The sequence below is a fragment of the Cervus canadensis genome, chromosome 4, assembly GCF_019320065.1.
Source record: "Cervus canadensis isolate Bull #8, Minnesota chromosome 4, ASM1932006v1, whole genome shotgun sequence".
In the NCBI taxonomy this organism is placed as follows: Eukaryota; Metazoa; Chordata; class Mammalia; order Artiodactyla; family Cervidae; genus Cervus; species Cervus canadensis.
This window is the reverse complement of record NC_057389.1, coordinates 88,980,074-89,004,223: the sequence shown is the minus strand read 5'-3', so window position 1 is coordinate 89,004,223 and position 24,150 is coordinate 88,980,074. Positions and strand designations below refer to the sequence as shown.

The 24,150-nt window shown below is 46.3% G+C and overlaps 1 protein-coding gene across 6 annotated transcripts in view; it reads left to right on the top strand.

The window, feature by feature from the left end:
- The window catches only part of ACER1 (alkaline ceramidase 1), a 55,507-nt gene that overhangs the window by 24,810 nt on the left and 6,547 nt on the right, over positions 1-24,150 (top strand). For 2 of the 6 annotated variants that reach the window (XM_043466361.1, XM_043466356.1), the window contains exon 1: positions 7,022-7,177. The exons of 2 other annotated variants lie outside the window; for them this stretch is intronic. In XM_043466361.1, the coding sequence (XP_043322296.1) occupies positions 7,085-7,177 (93 nt within the window). In that variant the 5' untranslated portion in view covers positions 7,022-7,084. Of the gene's footprint in view, positions 1-7,021; positions 7,178-16,857; positions 16,877-18,894; positions 18,960-24,150 lie in introns of those variants that run through there. 2 more of the 6 variants (XM_043466358.1, XM_043466360.1) reach the window with 2 other exon arrangements.

Genomic DNA, 24,150 nt, shown 5'->3' with positions numbered 1-24,150 from the left:
ACTCATAGACTTAGAGAAAGAACTTACGGTTGCGGGGGTGGTGGGGGAAGGATGGTGGGAAGGGATAGTTAGGGAGTTTGGGATGGACATGTGCACACTGCTGGTATTTAAAATGGATAACCAACAAGGACTTGCTGTAGCAAGGGAACTCTGCTCAATGTTATAGGGCAGCCTGGATGGGAGAGGAGTCTGGGGGGATGGATACGTGTATACATGTGGCTGAGTCCCTCTGCTGTTTACCTGAAACCGTCACAGCATTGTTAATCAGCTACACCACAGTACAAAATAAAAAGGTTTTATAAAACACACAATAAAAATAAATGTGTACAGCTGTTGTTTAAACTATGAAACAAAGTAACACCCTTGTTCAGAAAATGGACACCTGAAACTTAGTTTTCATTAAATGAAGTCATTAGTGGAAATCAGAAAACCAAAATAAACCGCACTGATTTCAGTTTTCCTCATTGTGAGCTCTTGGTCAAGCCTTGTATGTGCCATGTTTTTAAAAAGAAACTAATGATTAAATGAAGGACCTCAAAACAAAACAAAAAAAAGCTTACACTAAGATAGGCATGTTAATTATCTGAGTGATGGTGTTGGTTTCACAAATGTGTACATATGTCAAGACAATATCCAGTGATGTATTTTAAATGCGTGCAGTTTATCAAATTCACTTGTACTTCAATCAAGCAGTTTTTCAAAAACGAAATATAGTTGATTTAAAATGTGTTAATTTTAGATGTATAGCACAATGACTCAGATATATATGTATATAAAGAATCTGAAAAAATTCAAAATACTACAAAATATTGAGTAGAGTTCTTGTGCTATAGAGTAGGACCTTATTGTTTATTTATTTTCTATGTAGTAATGTCTATCTGTTAATCCCGGCCTCCTAGTTTATCCTTCCTCCCATCTTCCCCTGGAGATGGATGGTGGGGATGGTTGTCCAACAGTGTGAATGTATTTAATGCCACTGAACTCTGCACCTGAAAATGGTTAAGATGGCAAGTTTTATGTTCTGTGTATTTTCCCATAGTTAAAAGTAAAACTACGGACTTCCCTGGTGGTCCAGTGGCTGAGACTCGAAGCTCCCAATGCAGGGGGCCAGGATTCGATCCCTGATCAGGGAGCTGGATCCCACATGCCACAAGTAAAACCCAGCACAGCCAAATAAATAAATAATTTTAAAAAGTAAAAATAAAACTTAAGATAATTATAGTGAAGAAGGCTTCAAAATATCACAGGCTGTTAATGGCATTTTAAGTGAAAAAATTAGGAACAAGCATACAATAGCACCAACATCTTTATAAAAAATAAATAATATGAATGATCGTTTCAGGTAAAAATAGCCTAACAGTTAATTCTGGACTGTAAGATTATCAGCCAGTTTCATTTTCTCTTGGCCACTTGTGTTTTTCTATAACATACATCAGACCTTTGCCTGGGTGAGCAGAGATGGTTAAGAGTCATGGCTCATCGTCAGCCTTCTTGATGGACACACCTCTGGCGTCTACCTCCCACCCTTACAAACCCCACAGGAGCTGACATGAGGTGGGATGCCAATGTCCGTCATGGGCAGAGTCCCATCCACAGCTTCATGAGGTCCCTATGATGGTGAATGAGAGATGAGTGAGGTCCCCATTCCGACCCCCCACCATGATCTCAAGTCCACCCTCATCCCCAAACCTATCCCAACATTGTCCTCAAACTCACCCGCCAACACTGTCCCTGTCCTCACCTTTATTTCCATTCCCAGTGCCTTCCATCTCCAGCACTACCTTTAGCCTTGTCTCCAATCCCAACTCAGCCTTCAGCCTCACTCCATAGTTATCCCCAGGCCAGTTCCCCACCCTACATCCTTTCTCACCCCCGATTCCATCCTCACATCCATCTCAACCCCAATTTAGTTCAACCCCAGGTTCCCAGTCCTGAGATCCCTCTGCGGTGAGTAGATGACTTGTCATTTAGTTGCTCAGTCCTGTCTGACTCTCTTGTGACCCCATGGACTGTCGCCCACCTGTAGGACTGTAGGGTCCTCTGTCTGTGGGATTTCCCAGGTAAGAATACCAGACTGGGTTGCCATTTCTTTCTCCGGGGGTTCTTCTCAACCCAGAGATGGAACCTGAGTCTCTTGCAGTGCAAGTGGATTCTTTACCCCTGAGCCACCCGGGAAGTCCATGTAGATGATTAGTTCCCTCCAAATGTCCACATCCTTGTTACTGAAACTTGGCAATATGTTACCTTCCATGGCAAAGCCCCATGGACTGTAGCCCGCCAGCCTCCTCTGTCCATGGGATTATCCAGGCAAGAGTACTGGAGCGTGTTGCCATGCCCTCCTCCAAGGAATCTTCCCATCCCTGGAATTGAACCTGCATTGCAGGCAGATTCTTTACCTTCTGAGCCACCAAGGAAGGCCTTCCATGGCAAAAGTGTCATTGAATTAAGGATCCTGAGAGAAGATTGTCTTACACAGTGGATCCAGTCTTCACAAGAGTCTTTACAAGAAAGTTCAGATCAGAGAAAAGGGGGTAAGGTGGAGTAAAATGATGACATCCAAAGAGGGGATGATGTACTTTGAAGACGGAGGAAGGGGCCATGAGCCAGGGATGCAGGTGGCCCCTAGAAACTAGGAAAATCTAGAGTTTGGACTCTCCCATGGAGCCTCCGGAAGGAGACAGCCCTGCCCACAGCTGGATTTCCATCCCATAAGACTCCTTTCAAATTCCTCATCTCTAGCACCGTAGGATAGGAAAGGTGTGTTGTCTCAAGTTGCCGTCTGTGCTAGTTTATTGCATGCCCACGGAGACCTGTCACCTCTCCACCCAGGCTCTGGCACTTCCCACACCTGCCATCTGGCAGAAGGTGAGCACCACCCCTTCAGCACCCACACACCTGTCTCACCATCCTGTTGCCCCAGTCCACGTGTGCAGGCAATTTCCCAAACTCCACACTGGGCTGGGCGTAGGCATCTCATCATCTTGCTTCCAGCTGTTAAACCTTGACCGAGATCCAGGAGAACCAGATCCTGACAACTATTCCTGGCCCAGATTTGACTAGGGAGGGACATGGGAGACTATCTGCTTCCAACTGGGCTCAGAGAGGCAGGGGTGATGGTGACGGTCGTGGGCTATGGCCACAGGTCAGGTTGTTGCTGATCTAGAGGAGTATAGAGCCAAGCCGAGCTTTTAGTCCAGGCTCTGGAAACTTTTGTCACCTCTAAATGTGACATCTTTTCCATCCCTTCAGAGGATCTTGAAGGTGACGGCGTACCTGGCAGAGTGTGAACATCAAAGTATTTGACATCTTGTAGAAGATGGTGATGATGGAGATGGTGATGATAATGGTGATAATGGTGATGTGTGGAAAATTCTTAAAGAGATGGGACTATCAGACCACCTTATCTATCTCCTGAGAAACCTGTATGCAGGACATGAAGCAACAGTTAGAACCTTGCATGAAACAACTGACTGGTTCAAAATTGGGAAAGAAATACGGCAAGGCTGCATATTGTCACCCTGTTTAACTTATATGCAGAGTACATCATGTGGAATGCTGGGCTAGATCACTCACAAGCTGGACGAAATATCAACAACCTCCAATATGTAGATGATGCCACTCTAATGACAGAAAGTGAAGAGGAACTAAAGAGCCTCTTTTTTTTTTTTCCCTTTTAAAATTTATTTGGCCATGCTGGGTCTTTGCTTATGTGAAGTGTGAGTGTGAAAGTCGCTCAGTTGTGTTTGACTCTTTGTGACCCCATAGACTATAGCCAGCCAGGCTCCTCTGTCCCTGGAATTGTCCAGATAAGAATACTGGAGTGGGTAGCTGGCCCCTTCTCCAGAGGATCTTCCCAAGCCAGGGATCAAATCCAGGTCTCCCACATTGCAGTCGGATTCTTTACCATCTGAGCTACCAGGGAAGCCCTTAGTTGTAGCACATGGGATAAAGTTCCCTGACCAGGGATTGAACCTGGGCCCCCTGTGTTAAGAGAATGGAGTCTTAACCACTGGACCACCAGGGAAGTCCCTAAAGAGCCTCTTGATGAGGGTGAAAGAGGGGAGTGAAAAAGCTGGCTTAAAACTCGGCATTCAAAAATAAGATTATGGTATCCGGTCCCATCACTTCATGGCAAATAGATAGGGAAAAACTGGAAACAGTGACAGATTTTATTTTCTTGGGCTCCAGAATCACTGTGGATGGTGACTGCAGCCATGAAATTGAAAGATGCTTGCTCCTTGGACGAAAAACTATGACAAACCTAGACAGCATATTAAAAAGCAGAGATGTCACTTTGCTGACAAAGGTCCATATGGTCAAGACTGGTTTTTCCAGTATTCATGTACAGATGTGAGAGTTGGATCATAAAGAAGGCTGAGTGCCAAAGAATTGATGCTTTTGAACTGTGATGCTGGAGAGGCCTCTTGAGAGTCCCTTGGAAAGCAACGAGATCAAACCAGGCAATCCTAAAGGAAATCAACCCTGAATATTCACTGGAAGGACTGATGATGAAGCTGAAGCTCCAATCCTTTGGCCACCTGGTGCAAAGAGCTGACTCATTGGGAGAGACCCTGATGCTGGGAAAGACTGAAGGCAAGAGGAGAAGGGGATGACAGAGGATGAGATGGTTGGATGGTGTCACTGACTCAATGGACATGAGTTTGAGCAAACTCTGGGAGATGGTGAAGGACAGGGAAGCCTGGCGTGCTGCAGTCCATGGGGTCGCAAAGAGTCGGACACAACCCTGAGTGAGTGAACCGCAAAAACAGGTGATGATGGTGGTAATGGTGGTATAATAGCCTCTTTTAGTTCAGTGCCAGCTCTGGGCTAAGCCATCAGCATACATACACAACTCAGTAGGTCCCAAGTTTCTGACTTTACCGATGACCCTCAAGATTTTCCTATATCCACTCCCTCCCTAAACTCTTATCTACTTAAGGTATTTTGTCAAATAACACCCCCTTTAAAAACCTAGATCAATTACTTTAAAATTGGGGTAAAATATACATAACATGGAATGTACCATCTTCATTTTTTTAAGCCACACCCTGCAGCATGCAGGGTCTTAGCTCCCCAACCAGGGATGGAAACCGTACCCTCTGTATTGGGAGTGCAGACTCTTAACCGCTGGATCACAAGGAAAGTCCCTGTCTTAACCGATTTTGATCCTGAGGTCAGTGGCATTAGGTAGCTTCACATGTTGTGCAACCATCCCCACCATTCATCTCCAGAACTTTCTTATCTTCCCAAGCTGAAATTCCGTGCTCATTAAATACCCACTCCCCACCCCCCGCCCCTAGCCCCTGGCCCCCACTTCCTGTCTCTGTGGTTTGAGGTCCTCTAGGGACCTCCTGTGAGTAGGATCAAGCAGTATTTGTCCTTTTGTGACAGGTTTCTCTCCTGCTGAGCATCATATCCTCAGAGTTCATCCATATTGCAGCAGGTATCAGAATCTTCTTCCTTTTTAACATTGAATAATATCCCTTTGCTTGGATGGAGCATGTTTTGTTGAGCTATTCATCCACCAATGAAAACCCCAAACCAGTTGCTTAAAAAACTCTTTATATTGGAATAATTGTACACGCACAAGAAGTTGCAAAAAGTGTACAGACAGATCTGTATCCTTCTATCATATTTCTCCAATTTCTCTTACCTGGGTTACATATTATATAATGATACAATTTCAAAACCAATTAACTTATGTTAGTGTGATTTATAGACCTTATTCAGATTTCAACAGTTTGTCATTATTCATGTCTGTGCATTTATCCTATCTGTCTATGCAGTTTTTTTCACCTGTATAGATTTTTGTAACCACTGCAAGAATTATAAGGCTTCAGTCAGTTTATTCTTAAGAAGAAACTTGTAAGAACTCTGCCATGAATGGAAAGTGGCCATGAGCAGCTAGAAGACAAACTTACTTTAAAATAAGTACAGTATAAGTAAATAATGTCTAGATGGTCCAGCTGGATACTGTTGCCTGCTGAAGGGCTTTTTATCAAACAAAGGGATGAAATGTTGAGGCATAAACATATATTAGCACCAACTGAGCCCCTCTTCTGTAACTATTGAGAATTGAAAAGAGTAAATAGATTTCTCACCACATAGCTAAGTGATTCTGAATGCAGGTCCACCTCACCAAAAAATGTTCTCCCTAGGGAAATGCTATATCAGCTTATTAAATCTTCACAGAATCCCTAAGAGGGAAGTACTATTATTTCTCATCTTACAGGTGAGAAAACTGAGGCTCAAAGAAGTAAATTCACTTGCCCGTGGTCACACAGCTTAGGAATGGGAGGAACTCAGAATTCAAACTCAAGCCTGTCTGACTCTCAAACCAGAGCTTTCCGCAGCCCTGGGAAGTCAGGACTGGGAACCCCAGGCCTGGAACTCCACAGTCTCCTCCCATTCATTGGAAACTCAGACCCTCCAGGTATTTGAGGTCTTGTCTGCCCAAGAGAAATGGTTTCAATCCACCCCAGTCTCCCATAGCCCAGACAGGAAGACTGAGGCCCTCAAAGGAGGTCCTATCACCAAAGGCCCCCAAGGGAGCTGAGTAGAGTCCATTGGGGCAGGCATGCAGCTCTTGGCCTAGGTCTGGGAGGCTGTGGTGTGTAGCTTTGGTGGCATCTGGGTAGTGGTTAGAAGCTTGGAGTCAGGAGCCTGCCTGTGTGCATATCTTGGTGTCCTCACCTTAAAGGATCTTGCCCTCTGCCTCACTTTGCCCATCTGTGAAGTGAGGACAGTGATCTAACATCACCAGTATTTAAAATTACTGTTCCAAGAACAGTCTCCCTAACTCCCACTCCTAGGGAGCAGGGAAGGGAAGCCCCTTTCCCACTCCCCCTTGCTCCCTGGATGGTGCCAGCCCCTCTGCTTTTGCCCAGGGCACCTGCCACCACCTCACAGGCAGGCTGTCCCTGGTGCAACCAGGGAGCCGTCCAGCAGGTTTTTCCTCCTCTCGACCTGCCTGCTGCAGGGCACCCCGCCATCCTCTCCCCGCCTTGGCTGGGCCTGTCCCTCTGTAGGCTCAGATGCTGCTCTCTGCCAGACGCAGCCAGCGGGCGGCAGGTGAGGTGTCAAGATGCCCAGCATCTTCGCCTACCAGAGCTCCGAGGTGGACTGGTGTGAGCCCAACTTCCAGTACTCACAGCTGGTGGCCGAGTTCTACAACACGGTGAGGGGCCGGGTGGGAGGGCCGGCGGGACAAAGTCTCAGCTGACAGGGGTTCAAGCCCCAGCTCCTCCACCTCCGGGAAATCCTGCTCCAGTGGCCCGCCTTTCTGGGCCTTGGTTTGCTCATCTGTTAGGCAAGGCTTGCCTTGCTGGCTTTCATTCATTAGACTGTCTCTGTTTGGCATGAGCCTTGCAATAGTGATCTGAAAAAGAGCCCTCTCTGCCCTCCTGGAAAGGAGGATACAGAGGCTACTCCGGGCATTCACAAGCCAGGGTGATGGTGCTTTAAAGGGGGGTGCACAGGCAGCTTCAGAGAAGCCAAGAGGTGGCTTCTGAGCCAGTGGTGGAGGGGTGGACCAGGGAGGACTTCCTGGAGCAGGTGGTTATGTCTACTTTATTCTCAGCTATAATTTCAGCCCAGGGTTACTAAATCATCTCAGTTTACTGGGACTGTCTTGGTTTCAGCACCATAAGTCTTATGTCAGGAGACCCTTCAGTTTCAGGTATAACAGGATGACTGGTCATCCTTTCCCCAGCCCTTGCTGTGGGGGCACATCAAAAGAGCTCAAAAATCCTGTGTGTGGATGTGTCAGTGGCAGTGGCATTTAACTGAAGTTTGAAAGATGTGAGTGACCGAAGACACGTGCGGCTCTGCCATCCTGTGTGGGGTGCTGGGGACGTTTCCTGGAGCCCTCAGGATGGTGGGTAATGAGGAAACATCCTTTACTCTGTGCCCTGCACATAGTACATGCTCAATAAATGATGAGCATGCAATCTTGCATGTAATGGCCTTTATTGAGCACTTACTGTGTGTCAGGCATTGTCCTAAATATTTGGCCTGAAAAACCCCATTTAATCTTCCCTGGGAATTAGGCACCACATATAAAGATCCCCCAGAGGAGGGCATGGCAACCCACTCCAGTATTAGTGCCTGAAAAATCCCATGGACAGAAGATCCTGATGGGCTATACAGTCCATGGGGTTGCAAAGAATTGGACACAACTGAAGCAACTTAGCATGCAAGCATAGTATATGGAGTTAGTTAATCCCATTTTCCAGGTGATGAAACAGGCATTCAGGGAGATTGAAGGATATGCCCAGGATTGCCCTGGTACTCAGAGGTGGGATTTGAACTTGACACATCCAGGAGAGGTTTTTTTCTTGGAGAGGGGGTAGGTATCGTGTGCCACGATACCCAAGTTGCTCTGACTCTGTTACCTTTGACCTCACCACTTTCCAGAGCTGGAACATGAGAGTTTGGGAACCAAGGTGTCGCTGAGGTTGCCCCAGCTTTTGAGGTACCGACTGTTCGTGGTCCTCAATGGCCTTTTTTTATAAAATGAGAGGGGGCTGAATATGCCAATGCCTATAGGCAGAGAAGAGGGTTGGGGGTTCTGGAACCCTCCTCTCTGCTTTCCCCAGCAGTCCAGAAAGTTCCATCTCCAGCCCCACCCCACAGAAGGCATGGAGAGAGGGCTGGCTCAGGTGTGGGCTGCATCCGGATCCGTGTGCTCCTGTGCAAAATTCCCACCCATGCTATCCTTCTTCTTCAACCTGTCTTTTTTTTTTTTTTTTTGCTGTGCCTTGGGGCTTGCAGGATCTTAGATCCTGAACCAGAGATTGAACTGTGCCTTCTTGCAGTGGAAGCACAGAGTCCTAACCATTGGGCTGCCGGGGAAGCCCTCAGCCCGTCTCTAAATGTGGAAAATTGAATAGCCTGCAGATAACTTGCCAAGGCTGTAAGTCTAAAAATCGATTCTGGTCATGACACGTATTCAGACAGAGATTTCTACATCATTAGCATCCGATACCTGCCTTCCCGGATACTTATCAGACAGAAACAGAAGTTTGACCAGACAGTATTTACCTTGGACATCTTTTTTTTTTCTTTTTTGGCTGTGCAGCTTGTGGGATCCTAGCTCCCTGACCCCAGGGATCGAAAGCAGGCCCTGGCAGTGAAAGCGCCAAGTCCTAACCACTGGACCACTAGGGAATCCCCTAGGATGTCTTTTATTCTACTCAAAAGGCTTTGGCAAATAGATCCGGGCATGGGGAATTGAATCTGAGTTGTTATAGAAGAGACTTTCTCCTCCAACACACTTCTGAGTTCCCTAACCCCATCACTATAGCTAATAAGGCACATACTTCAGGGATCCACAAACTCCTTATATATATATATATAAGTTTATGTATTTATTTTTGGCTGTGGAGGCTTTTCTCTAGTTGCAATGAGCAAGGACTGCTTTCTAGTTGTGGTACTCGAGCTTCTCATTGCAGTGGCTTCTCTTGCTGTGGAGCACGGCCTCTAGGGCACAGACTTGAGTCGTCGTAGCATGCGGGCTCAGTAGCTGCTCCAGAGTACAGGCTCAGCAGTCGTGGTGCACAGGCTTAGTTGTTCTGCAGCATGTAGGATCTTCCCAGATCAGGGATCCAATCTGTCCCCTGAATTGGCAGGCGGATTCTTTACCACTGAGCCATCAGGGAAGCCCCCACAAACTCTTTCTCTGAAGGCCAGATAGACAGTGTTGTTTAGTTGCTAAGTCATGTCTAACTCTTTGGCGACCCCATGGACTATAGCCCACCAGACTTCTGTCCATGAAATTCTCCAGGCAAGAGTACTACAGTGGGTTGCCATGCCCTCCTCCTGGGGATCTTCCCGACCCAGGGATCAAACCCAGGGATCAAATCCCTGTCTTCTGCATTGGCAGGCAGATTCTTTACCATCTGAGCTACCTGGAAAGCCCAAATAGACAGTAGTTTTGGATTTTTGGGAGCCACATGATCTCTTTCAAAACTACTCAATTCTGCCCTTGTAACTAGAAATCAGCCAAGATGATATGTAAACAGAAGAGCATGGCTGAATGCCAATAAAACTTTATTCGTGGACACCAAAATGTGAATTTCAAGTAATTGTCACGTGTCACAAGACATTGTCCTTGTTTTAATTTTTGAAAGCTTTTTTTTTTTTTTTTTTTTCTTTCTGGGATGTTCCCCAACCAAGAATGGAACCCTTGCTCCCTGCAATGGAATCTGAGTCGTAACCACTGGACCACCAGAGAATTCCCTTTTTGTGACCTTTTAAAATTGTAAACATCATTCTTAGCACATGGGCCATACAAAAGACAGTGGGCTGGATTTGACTCAGGGGGCTGTAGTCTGCCTATTCATATAAGAAGTTTTTCTTTTTTAAAGCCCAAATAGAAAACAATATATTTTTTTCTCTTTGGCCTCTCAAATCAGGAGTTAAAAATGAGTTTTTTGTTTTTTTTTTTTTAATGAATGTGGGCAAACTCACATTCTGTGGCCTCCTGCAAGCAAGTTGACAACTTGTGTCAAGGTATCAATTTACAGGGACTTCTCTGGTGGTTCAGTAACTAAGACTCTGTGCTCCCAATTCAGGGGGCCCAGGTTTGATTCCTGGTCCAGGAACTAGATCCCACATGCCACAACTAAAAGTTCGAATGCTGCAACTAAGACCCGGTGCAGCCAGGTAAATAAATATTTTAAAATATTTTAAAAGACATCAATTTACAAATAAACTTTAGCCTTGACCCTGCCATTGTACCTGTAGGAACTTTCACCAAAGAGAAAATCCCTATGGCTGGCAAAGTTTGTGTTTAATGTCATCTCTGGGACATTTGCAGTGGCAATAAATAAATGAATAAAAAGGAAGCCATAGAAAATTCCTGGTAGTTTGGTGGTTAGGACTCTGCGCTTTTACTGAAGAGTGAAGTGGAAGTGTTAGTTGCTCAGTTGTGTCAGACTCTTTGCGACCCCATGGACTGTAGCCTGCCAGGCTCCTCTGTTCACGGGATTTCCCAAGCAAGAATACTGGAGTGGGTAGCCATTCCCTTCTCCAGAGGGCCTTCCTGGCCCAGGGATGCACCCGGGTCTCCTGCATTGCAGGCAGATTCTTTACCATCTGAGTCACCAGGGAAGAGGACGTGGGTTTAATCCCTGGTTGGAGAACTAAGATCCTGTAAACTGCACAGCCAAAAAATAAAAAGAAGCCATAATAGTTTTCACCAATCTGTGTAGTGCTGAATACATGTCAAAATGCTAAGCAGCTATTTAAAAGCATGTTTTGATCTAGGTATGTAAATGAAAGACGATGTAAAAGAAAAAAAATTTTTTTTTTAATTATTTATTTCTGGTTACATCGGATCTTAGTTGTGCCCACAGGCTCACAGCTCAGTAGTTGCAGCACTTGATCTTAGTTGCCCTTAGTGTGTGAGATCTTAGTTCCCCAACCAGGGATTTAACCTACATCCCCTGCATTGGAAAGTGGATTCTTAACCACTGGGCCACCAGGAAAAGCCCATGAAAGGAATTTTTAAATCCATTCACAATCCATTTAGGAGTCATAACTTATAATTGGAAAACAGTGCTCTCTGAAGAATCTTTTGCTTTCTTGTTGATCTTCTGGAAAGGAGCTGTGAGCCTGGGGTTGGTAGAGGCAGGGCCCAGCCCACCACAGTCAGGGTATAGAAGAAGGATGTGCTGGAGGACTTGGCTCAGGTTTCTGGAGGCTTCATGGAGGAGGGCACCTAGGAGTTGGGTTTTGAAGGAAGAATAGGAGCTCACCGAGGCAGGTAGGAGTCTGGGAAAGAGAGCAGAAGAGAAGAAAGTGATGTGCTAAGTTCTGGAAGTAAAAGAGGGACAACCAGTTTGGGAAAGTGTGTCTCTGTGCCCAAAATATGGGCCCAGATAAAGATGAAGGTTTTTTAAAAAATTAATTAACAAATTTTATTTTTGGCTGTGCTGGGTCTTCGTTGCTGCTCAGCGTCTTTCTCTAGTTGCAGCAGGCGGAGGCTGCTCTTTCATCGCTGTGTGCATGTGCCGGCTTCTCATCGTGGTCGCTCTTCTTGCTGAGCACGGGCTCTAGGGCACTCAGGCTTCAGTAGTTGTGGCCCACGGGGCTTAGTTGCTCTGTGGCATGTGGAATCTTTGCAGATCTAACCTGTGTCCCCTGCATTGGCAGGTGGATTCTTACTCACAGAGCCACCAGGGGAAAGCAAAGATGACGTTTTCAATACTGAGTTGGAGTGTTTGAAATTTATCCTGTATTCATCGATTGACTCATTATCCATTCAGCAAAAATGCTGTAAACCACCCTGTGCTGGGTGATTCCAGGTCCCAGAGAGGCTTAGGGCCCCCAGGCTGTGGAGGGGGTGGTTCAGAATTAGGAATGGACTCCTCCCACCCCCATGGTTAGCTCGTGACTAAGGGAGAAACAGGGCTCCGGAAGTAATGGTGGGGAACCATGGGGTGGGGTGTGACGCCTCCGTTTGGTGGTGGGGGGGATCCTCGATGCTTAAGGAATAAGTTGATATTCTCTAAGGTGGATGGGTCAAAGGAAACAGCATATGCCAAGGTCTTGAGGTGAGAGACAAGAACTGGTACCCGGAAGCCAGCACCTAGGCTGCCTGCCTGAGGGGGAGGGACGGAAGGTGAGAAAAAGGGCTGGTGAGGTTTCCAGAGACCAAGACAAGGCTGCCAGGTGGAAGAATCCTTGCACCTTCTTGGGGGCACTGGGGAGCCATGGCAGAATTGGGAGCATGGGGGACTCCACAATGTGGGGGTGGCTGGGACACCTGATTGCGTTTCACAGTCTGGCCAGGAGTCTGAACGTGTGGTCCAGCTGGGACAGAGTGTGGTGGGGGTGTGGGAGGGGTTGGGATAGGATGAGCGTGGGGGGAAGTCGAGGTGCGTGGGCCACCCCAGTGGGTGCCTGTTTGCTTTGGTTTGGTGGCCTCCTGGGGAGAGTTTCAAGTGGTGTAGGGCAATGTTTCAAGGCTCCGCACTGCCTTTAACTCCCAGAGGCAGCTGTGCTGCTGAAATTTCTTCCCTGGGATCCTGCCAAAGTTTCAGAAGCTCTGCATCCCATCCTCCCTAGAAAACTCCTTCCCGGATGCTCAGATCCAGAGCAGTGGGATGGCGTGCCTGCTGTGAGGACCTGCATGGGCAGGTGGGAATGAGTAGGGGGAGTCTAGTGGGGAGTGGGTATCAAACAGATGGGGAGATAAGAGCCAGGAAGTTGCCAGCTGCAGTGCCCACACCTCCATCAGCTTCCTCACCTCCTCTTCTGACAACCTTGGCATGGCTGGCCTCTGCAGTGCGCTAATAACTCCCATCTCTCTCTTCCCTGGATGCTGTGTGACCCAGGCGCAAGGCCCACCCCTCTCTGAGCACCTGGCTGTGACTGACAGGTCCCATGAGCTCAAAACCACACCTCCCTCTTCTGCCTTTCTTCTCCTCAACATTCGCAGCAACAGCAATTTCTTTCCTTTGTTTTTTTTTTCTCGCTTCTTCTCACATCTTGGAGGATTATATTAGTAGTTTCAGGGACCAGGGATTGAACCTATGCCTGGCAGTGGAAGTGCCGAGTCCTAACCACTGGACTGCCAGGGAATTCCCATAGCAGCAGCAATTAATTCCAGAGCATCTCTGGTATGCCAGGCCCGACAAAAACCGAGGAGGGCATGGTTCTTGCCCTCGGGGAGAGCAGATGCCATGAATAGAATAATTGCACACCTGAAACTGATGAGAATGCCCCTGCTACAGCCTGGGCCCAGACTCAGTAGGTCCCTCTGGATCTCTCTTCTCCTTTGGAGAAACAGGCATTGGTGAACCCCACCCTGCTGGCCTCCTGGAACTGATGCCAGGGTAGACTGAAATGACCCCTTTATTTCCCTCCTCATTCATCGGAAACTGATGGAACCAGGCACTGCTCCAGCTCTAGGGATACAGCAGTGATCAAAGCAGACAGAAATGCCTGTTCTCATGGGGCTGGAATGGGTCCTCCCCGGTGGCTCAGCAGGTCAAGAACCAGCCTGCAATGCAGGAGACAGAGGAGATGTGGGTGCAATCTCTGGGTGCGGAAGATCTCCTGGAGGAGGAAATGGCAACCCATTCCAGTATTCTTGCCTGGAGAATCCCTTGGACAGAGGAGCTTGGTGGGCTGCAGTCCATGGGGTCACAGAGAGTTGGACACGACTGAGCATGCACACATGGGCGGTGGGGTTGATGTCCTGGGAGATGGAAGCACTAAACAAGAGTCAACGGTATAGGGTGCCAGGTTGTGGTATGTGCTAGGGAAGAAAAACTCTTTCATTCATTCCTCCTATTCAGCAGATATTTACCAAGTTCATGCGTGGTGCTTAGTCATGTCCGACTCTTTGGGACCCCATGGGCTGTAGCCTGCCAGGTTCCTCTGTCTGTGAACTTTTCCAGGCAAGAATACTGGAGTGAGTTGCCATTTCCTGCTTCAGAGGACTGAGCACCTATGCAACAAGGGGGTTTCTGTGGAGTGCTGGGGCTTCCCAGGTGGCTCAGTGGGTAAAGAATCTGCCTGCAATGCAGGAGATGCAACCTACTTCAGTGTTTTTGCCTGGAGAATCCAAGGGATATATATATATATACACACACACACAAAGAATACATATGAAGTATATATATATATATATAAAGAATACACACACGCACACATTTTTTTGGTCATGCCACACTACTTGTGGGATCTTAGCTACCCCGCTAGAGATCAAACCCGGGGCCCCAGCAGTTAGAATGCAGAGTCCTAACCATTGGATCACCAGGGAAATCCTTTTCCATGTTCTTTCCCATTATGGTTTATTATAGGGTATTGAGTATGGATCCCTGTGCTGAAAAGTAGGACCTTGTTGTTTATTTTATATTCAGTAGTACATATCTATTAATCTTAAACTATAATTTATCCCTCCTGCCCTCCCCCAGCCATGTTTCTTGATTTGATTGATTCAACAAATTCTTCTGGAGTGCCTACTGGGTGCCCAACTTGAAAGGCATTGGTGACACAGCTGAGGATAAAACAGGTGTTTTCTGTCTTCATGGAAGTCACAGTAGGTGAAGTTGTGCCTTGGAAAGAAGCATGTTTTATTTTATTTTTTATTTTTATTTTTTAAGAAGCATGTTTTAAAAAAATATTTCTTTAGGCTGCTCTGGTCTTCATTGCTGCGCATGAGCTTTCTTTGGTTGTGATGAGTGGGGGCTACTCTTCATTGTGGTGCACAGGATTCTCATTGAGGTGGCTCCTCTTGTTACAGAGCACAGACTCTATAGCGTGGACTTCAGTAGCTGCGGCTCTGAGCTCAGTAGTTGCGGCTCAGACTTAGTGGCCCAGCGGTGTGTGGAATCCTCCCAGACCAGGGATCAAACCTGTGCCCCCTGCATTGGGAGTGTAGACTCTTAGCCACTGAACCACCAGAGAAGTCCAGGGGCTGTGGTTTTAGCCCAGGATGGTGGGTAAATGAGAAAGGCTGAGATGAGGTGAGGCATTAATTCAAGTCAATCTTCCTTCCTTCCTTCCTCCCTCCTCCATCTCCTCCTTCCCTTCCCCCATCTCTCTCCCTTTCCTCCTTCCAGCCCTAAGGAATCCAGCCACATCCACTTACCAGATGCCGTGCCAGATTTTGATGATCCAAACAGCAAAGCATTCTAGAATAATAGCTGCCCCATGGCACACTGCACAAGTGCCAGGCCCATGTATGCACTATTGACACATATTCTTTTTAAAAAAATTTTTTTATTTATTTGGCTGCATCAGGTGCTAGTTGTAGCATGCAGGATCTGTTAGTTGTGGTGTGTGAACTCTTATTTGCCACATGTGGGATCTAGTTCCCTGACCAGGGATCAAACCTGGGCCCCCTGCTTTGGGAGTCTTAGCCAAGAGTCTTAGCCACAGGACCACCAGGGAATTCCCCTGACACATATTCTTTGCATGCACTATTCTCTACAAAAATTTCCTGGGCACCTACTGCATGCCAGGCACTGTTCTAGACACTGGGGGCTGGCAGCAGTGAACAAAACTGCCAACCCCCCCGGTCTTGTAGCACTCAGTTCTCTCGTCCTCACCGTGGTGCTCAGAGATAGGGTCTGTGGGGTTTTTTCTTTAATATTTGTTTATTTTTGGCTGCACAGGGTCTTCGTTGCTGCTCTGGCTTTGTCCAGTTGTGACAAGTGGGGGCTACTCTCTCGTTGCAGTGTGCAGGCGTCTCATTGCAATGGCTTCTCTTACTGCGGAGCAACCAGCTCTAGGGCGTGTGGGTTCGGTAGCTGTGGCGCACAAGTTGAGTTGCTCCTCAGCATGTGGGATCTTTCTGGACCAGAGATTGAACCCCTGTACTGATAGGCAGATTCTTAACCACTGGACTACCAGGGAAGTCCCAAGGCCTACATTTTATAGAGAAGGAAAATGAGGCACAGAATAACCCTCAAACTCTGACTGGATACCTGGTAAAGGGAGGGACTTTGGGGTTTTTTTATTTCTTTTTTTGGCCATGCCATGTGGCATGCAGAACCTTAGTTCCTTGCCCAGGAATCAAACCCATGCCTCTTACAGTGGAAGTGTGGCGTTTTAACCACTGGATCACCAGGGAAGTCCCAGGGGCTTTGTTTCAGACGCTGGTAATATTCTTGAAGGGAGGGTTCCCTGATGGCTCAGATGGTTAAAAAAATAAAATAAAATCCGCCTGCTAATGCAGGAGACTGGAGAAGACTCTTGAGAGTCCTTTGGACTGCAAGATCAAACCAGTTAATCCTAAAGGAAATCAACCCTGAATATTCATTGGAAGGACTGATGCTGAAGCTGAAGTTCCAATACTTTGGGCACCTGATGCAAAGAGCCAACTCATTGGAAAAGACCCTGATGCTGGGAAAGAGTGAAGGTAAGAGGAGAAGGGGATTGACAGAGGATGAGATGGTTGGATGGCATAACCAACTCAATTGACATGAGTTAGAGCAAATTCTGGGGGATAGTGAAGGACAGGGGAGCCTGGTGTGCTGCAGTCCATGGGGTTGAGGAAAGTCAGACACAACTTAGTGACTGAACAACAACAGTGTCCTTGAGCACATAGACAGTACTGAAGGGGTGGGTGATTGTTGAGCAAATGAATGAGTGAATGAATGACTGAACTGAAGTGAAGTCACCTTCTGGGGCTGGGACCCAAGCAGTCCAGCTCAGGTGTGTGAGAGCTCAGGACTGGCCATAATCTCAGGTGGGTGCCTCACCCAACTCTTGGAGTCTGGGTGGGGCCGGTGATTGGGAAACTTGGGCTCTGATTCTATCAGAGACTCCGGAGCCACTTGGAGCTTATTAGTCACAGGCACCGCCCATCACTGTGTCCCCATTCTACACACTCAAGGACATTCAGAACCCCTGCCTTCATTCTGCAGGCAGCTGAGCTTGGAGCATCTGTACCAATAATAAGCCTGCTGTTATTATCTCCTTCAACAATAACAAGAGCAGCAGCAGCAACCTTTACTATTTCTTAAGCTGAAACCATGTCCCCAGCAAGGTAGCTTTTCAATGCCTGGCCTCATGCACCCCTCATTCCTTGCCAACAGCCTTCGTGGTAGCATTGCTGTTGTTCTTGTCCAGTCACTCATCATGTCCAAATCTTTGTGACCCCATGGACTGCATCACACCAGGCTCCTCTGTCCTTCACCATCTCCTGGAGCTTGCTCAAACACATGTCCATTGAGTCAGTGATGCCATCCAACCATCTCATCCTCTATTGTCCCCTTCTCCTCCTGCCTTCAGTCTTTCCCAGTATCAGGGTTTTTTCCAATGAGTCAGCTCTTTGCATCAGGTGGCTAAAGTATTGGAGCTTCATCTTCCATAGAAGTCCTTCCAATAAATATTCAGGGTTGATTTCCTTTAGGATTGACTCATTTGATCTCCTTGCTGTCCAAGAGACTCTCAAGAGTTTTCTCCAGCACCACAGTTCAAAAGCATCCATTCTTCAGCACTCAGCCTTCTTTATGGTCCAACTCTCACATCTGTACATGACTACTGGAAAAACCATAGCTTTGACTATTCGGACCTTTGTCAGCAAAGTAATGTCTCTGCTTTTTAATATACTGTCTAGGTTTACAGCTGCAGCAGGTTTACAGTAAAATAGGAGAGGATCATCAAAACCTAGACAGCATTGATGATTCTCTCTTATTTTACTGGCGCATGAAAGGAGGACTCAGAGAAATTAGATGACACATCCAGGAAATAGGGGAGCCCCCCTTTGGTCATCACCATACATCTAGTCCTCTTGTTTTTCTTTAAATTTTTTTAAAAAAAATTTTTGTTTATTTGTTTGGCTGCACTGGGTCTTAGCTGAGTCTTGTGAGATCTTTAGCTTTGGCATGTGGGATTGAGTTTCCTGACCAAGGGTGGAACCCGGGCCCCCAGCATTGGGAGCGCAGACTCTTAGCCACTGGAGACCAGGGAACTCCCATCCTATCTTTCAAAGCACGGGGTAAAAGCAAACTTCAGAGCTGTGCAACCTCAGAGAAATCACTCCTCCTCTCTGAGACTTAGATTCCTCATTGCCAAACAGGGACTAGAAAGCCTGGTCTTGATGGGTGTGTGAGGATTAAGAACAACCTGTAATGTCACGTGCTCAAAAGATTGGAAAGTAATAGTTATAGCGCCTTCTGTTTAGAACTTTCTAGATGCAGGACCCTCTGCCAAGTATTTTTTAAAATTCATTACTTTTTTTGACTGAGCTGGGGCTTTGTTGCAGTGCCCAGGCCTTCTCTAGATGCGGCGTGTGTGGGCATCTCTTGTTGGGGAGCATGGGCTCTAGGTTATGTGGGCACAGTTAACTTGATGCCAGTCAGGCTTAGTTTCCCCTCAGCATGTGGGATCTTCACGGGCCAGGGATTGAACCCATGTCCTTTGCATTGGCAGGTGGATTCTTAACCACTGGGCCACCAGAGACACGTCCTTGCCAAGTGTTTTCCCGTGTGCGACAGGTAAATCCATTTGAACTGTTTTGAGAGCCAGTCAATAGGAGATCACTCTCCTCGTTCACCTTCATTAAGAAGCTGTTTAGGGGTTCCCTGGTGACTCAGTGGTGAAGAATTCCCTTGCCAGTGCGGGAGACACAGGTTCGATCCCTGATCTGGGAAGATCCCACACGCCTGGCAGCAGTTGAGCCGGTGCACCACAACTATTGAGCCTGTGCTCTAGACCCTGGAAGCCCACAGCCACAACTACTGAAGCCCGTGCTTGGAGCCCTTGCTTTGCAGCAAGAGAAGCCACTGCAATGAGAAGCTCGTGCACCACAACTAGAGAAAGAGCCCAGACGCAGCAACAAAGATCCAGCACAGCCATAAATAAATAATTTTTTTATAAAAAAAGAAGCTGTTTAGTTCTTCTTCAGTTTTTGGCATCAGAATGGTATTATCTGCATATCTGAGGCTGTTGATACTTCTCCCATCAGTCTTGATTCCAGCTTGTGATTCGTCCAGCCCAGCATTTTGCATAGTGAAATCTGCATAGAGGTTAAATAAGCAGGGTGACAATATACAGTCTTGTCATACTCCTTTCCCAATTTTGAACCAGTCAGTTGTTCCATGTAAGGTTGTGACTGTTGCTTCTTGACCCACATACAGGTTTCTCAGGAGACAGGTAAAGTGGTCTGGTATTTCCATCTCTTTAAGGATTTTGCATTTGTTGTGATCCACACAAAGGCTTTTGCATAGTCGGTGAAGCAGAAGCAGAAGCAGCTTTCTCTGTGATCCAACAGATGTTGGCAATTTGATCTCTGGTTCCTCTGCCTCTTCTAAACCTGACTTGTACATGTGGAAGTTCTAGGTTCACATATTGCTGAAACCTAACTCAAAGGATTTTGGGCATAACCTTGCTAGCATGTGAAATGAGTGCAATTGTACATTGTTTGAACATTCTTTGGCATTGCCCTTCTTTGGGATTGGAATGAAAACTGACCTTTTCCAGTCCTGTGGCCACTGCTGAGTTTTCCAAATTTGCTGACATACTGAGTGCAGCACTTTAATACCAGTATATTTTAGGATTTAAAATAGCTCACCTGGAGTTCCATCACCTCCACTAGCTTCGTTCATAGTAATGCTTCCTAAGGCCCACTTGCTTCACACTGTAGGATGTTTGACTCCATGCCATCATGGTTATCTGGGTCATTCATTAAGACTTTTTTGTACTGTATTCTGGCTCCTGAGGTTATAATGGAGAAGGGGGAAGCCACAATCCCTATTCTCAAGACTAGATGTAGCAGGAGACCCAGATAGTTCCAGAACAGCGAGACCAGGGTCAGGAACATGGGACTGCATGGGACACAAAGGAAGACCACCCTGACCCTGCCTGATGGGCTTAGGAAGGCTTTAGGAAGAAAGCAATCCCCAGGCTAAATACAGAGTAGTTGGGCTGGCACAGAGGGCTGCGTGGGAATGAGAGCCTTACAGGCAGTGGGAAGAGTCTGTGCAAACTCCAGGAGGTAAGAAGTAAAGTATGACTACTTTGGAGGAGCTGAGTTATTCTTTCCACCCGGATTGTACAGTTGAAGGTGGGGAAAGGTAGTTATGGAGGGAGTGTGTAAGCCAAGTTAAAGAATCTGGCTTTGATGTATGGAAATCACAGATGTGTTCTAAGTGGAGGCTTAAGTGCCTGAGCCATCTTCAGGCACACTTGGTTTCCCCAAGGACTGGCATGTGGCTGAAGATGGAGGGGACATCAGATTTGTGTGGGGTTTTTGCCCATTCAGTATCCATGGCTCCATTTCCCCTTCATCAGCCACCTGGTTATGTTCTTGGTGGGATGGTCACTCGAAGTAGTCTCCTCTGAGGATCAGATGTGGCCCAGGCTACACTCTCCAGACATTTTTTTTTTTTTTTAACTTGGCTATGTCAGGTCTTAGTGGTAGCATGTGGGATCTTGCGTTGCAGCTCGTGGACTCTGCGTTGTGATGCATGGGCTCCATGGTTTTTGCACATGGGCTTAGTCGCTGTGTGGCATGTGGGATCTTAGTTTCCCAATCAGGAACTGAACCTACTTCCCCTGCATTGCAAAGTGGATTCTTAACCACTGGACCACCAGGGACGTCCTCACTCTCCAGAATTTGAAGTTTGGGCTTGCACAGAAGGACTGAACACAGTTCATTTCATTCATACCCAAAATTGCCCCCTGGAGAGATTGTCTATTAAAGGGCCAAAGTTATTCTGGTTTCTGGTTTTCTTGTCCTCTGCAATTTTCCTTTAATTATTTAGCTCCTTGTAATAAATTAATGAATGAACAAATACATGAATAAATAATTTGCTCAATTAAATAAGTAACCACACACATGCACACACTCACACAATTTATAGTTTAAGTTCACCAGAATCATTTTCTGTTGCTTGCTATGAAAGAACCCTAGCTAATATACCACTGTTGATGGATTCATGGGGCTCAGCCTATAGAGAGCTACCTTACCACTCCTGGGCATATGTCTTTTGAAAAGATAAAAACACTAATTCAAAAAGATGCATGCGCCTCTGTGTTCATAGTAGTGTTGTTACAATAGCCAAGACATGGAGACAACCTAAATGTCCTTTGACAGGTGAATGCATAAAGAAGACGTGGACATATACACAATGGAATACTACTCAGCCATAAAAACAAATGAGACAGGACTCCCCTGGTGGTCCAGTGGTTAAGAGTCTGCCTGCCAATGCAGGGGATGTGGGCTTGACCCCTGAGCAGGGAGCTAAGATCCCTCGTGTCATGGCCCAGCTAAGCCCATGTGCTGCAACTAAAGCTGCACACACACCTAGAGCCTGTGCTCAGGAACGAGAGAAGCCACTGCAGTGAGAAGCTTGTGCACGTATTGAAGAGTAGCCCCCATTCACTACAGCTAGCCCCCATTGCGCCCAGCACTGAAGACCTAGCACGGCCATAAATAAATAAAATTTTTAAAAAAAGAATGAAACTTTGTCATTTGCAGCAACATGGATGGACCTAGAGATTATCATCCTAAGTGAAGTAAGTCAGACAGAGACAAATATCATGATGTCACTTATGTGTGGAATCTGAAAAATAATACAAGTGAATTTATTTACAAAACACAAAGAAAACAAACTTATGGTTACCAAAGCGGATGGATGCACCAGGAGCTTGGGATTAACAGATACAAACTACTGTATATAAAATAGATAAATAAGGACCTACTGGATAGCACAGGAAATCACATGCAGAATTCTGTAATTACCTATAATAGAAAAGAATTTGCAAAAGAACAAACATATGTATAACTGAATCACTTTGCTGTACACCTGAATTTAACACAACACTGTAAATAAGCTATACTTCAATTAAAAAGAAACTAACTTAAGCAACAACCCAAACAAAGAAACAAACAAGAGGGGGAAAGAGAGAATATTGGAAAGATAGTGAGATGTGTTAAAAAATGGGAAGATGGGAAAACAGAACTGAAAGAGACACGTGTACCCCAATGTTCATCGCAGCACTGTTTATAATAGCCAGGACATGGAAGCAACCTAGATGCCCATCAGCAGATGAATGGATAAGAAAACTGTGGTACATATACACAATGGAATATTACTCAGCCATTAAAAAGAATACATTTGAATCAGTTCTAATGAGATGGATGAAACTGGAGCCCATTATACAGAGTGAAGTAAGCCAGAAAGATAAACACCAATACAGTATACTAACACATATATATGGAATTTAGAAAAATGGTAACGATAACCCTATATGCAAGACAGAAAAAGAGACACAGATGTATAGAACAGACTTTCGGACTCTATGGGAGAAGGTGAGGGTGGAATGATCTGAGAGAATAGCATTGAAACATATATATTATCAAATGTGAAGCAGATCGCCAGTCCAGGATGGATGCATGAGACAAGTGCTCAGGGCTGGTGCACTGGGATGACCCAGAGGGATGGGATGGGGAGGGAGGTGGGAGGGGGGTTCAGGATGGGGAACACATGTAAATCCATGGCTGATTCATATCAATGTATGGCAAAACCCACTACAATATTGTAAAGTAATAAGCCTCCAACTAATAAAAATAAATGAAAAAATAAATAAAATATAGCAATTTAAAAAAAAGGAACGATGAGTTGTTTTAGGAAGGCTGGGACCCACAGTAGGTCTGCAGGATTCAGCAGATGTGCAAATACTGTCCTCAAGCATTCGCTTTTTTGTTCTCACCCTTGTCTTCTCATGGGTGGCAAAATGGTTGTCACATCTTAAATATCACAACAATAGCCCAGGGCCTCTGTAGAGAGTTGTCAATGATGCAACTCGATCTTGGTGACTCCCAGGCTTTGTGCCTGTTCCAAGTTTCAAATTCCTAAGAGAGAAAGTCTGATATCCTGCTTTGGCGTGGGTATCTATTCCAGTGGGGTAAGGTCTTGTGATATAGACAGGGCAAGTTGGGAAGGGGGGGATCTCTGTGTTCTAGGATAGCTGCTGTGAACTGGGTGACCCTCCTGGAGATGTGTTTGACCTTGTCCATTGATAAACATCAGAGGCTTTGGCATGGAAAACAAGGACACAGGTGGGACCATGGGCTGGGAAACCAGTTTGCCAAGGCTGGGCTCTTAAATGGTGACCTTTGAGTTGATTCAGTCATTGTCCCAGGAGAGCTTTGGGTTCTCCTGGAATCAGGAGGGCTCCTGTCTTGGGAACCTATACAGGTGACCAGGACCTAGGCTAGTAGATGCTGACCTTGTATCAGGTGAATGATTTTCTCCAAACCCACCACTGTGCTCTGTATTTTTTTTTTTTTTTAATTTGGCTGCTTCAGGTCTTAGTTGCAGCATGAAGAATCTTTAGTTGTGGCAAGAGGAATCTAGTTCTCTGACCAAGGATAGAATTCAGACCCCCTGCATTGGGAGCACAGAGTCTTGGCCACTGGACCACTAGAGAAGTCCCTGCTCCCTGTATTTCTTTTCTTTTTCAGTACTTATTTATTTGGCTGAGTTGAGTCTTAGTCACAGTCTTAGTTCTGGCATGCAGGATCTTTTGTTGAAGCACATGGACTCTCTACTTGTGGTGTGCAGGCTCAGTAGATGTGGGGGCTTAATTGCATGTGGGATTTGAGTTCCTTGACTGGGAATTGAACCCATGTCCCCTGCATTGCAAGTGAAGGTGTTAATTGCTCAGTCCTGTCTGATTCTT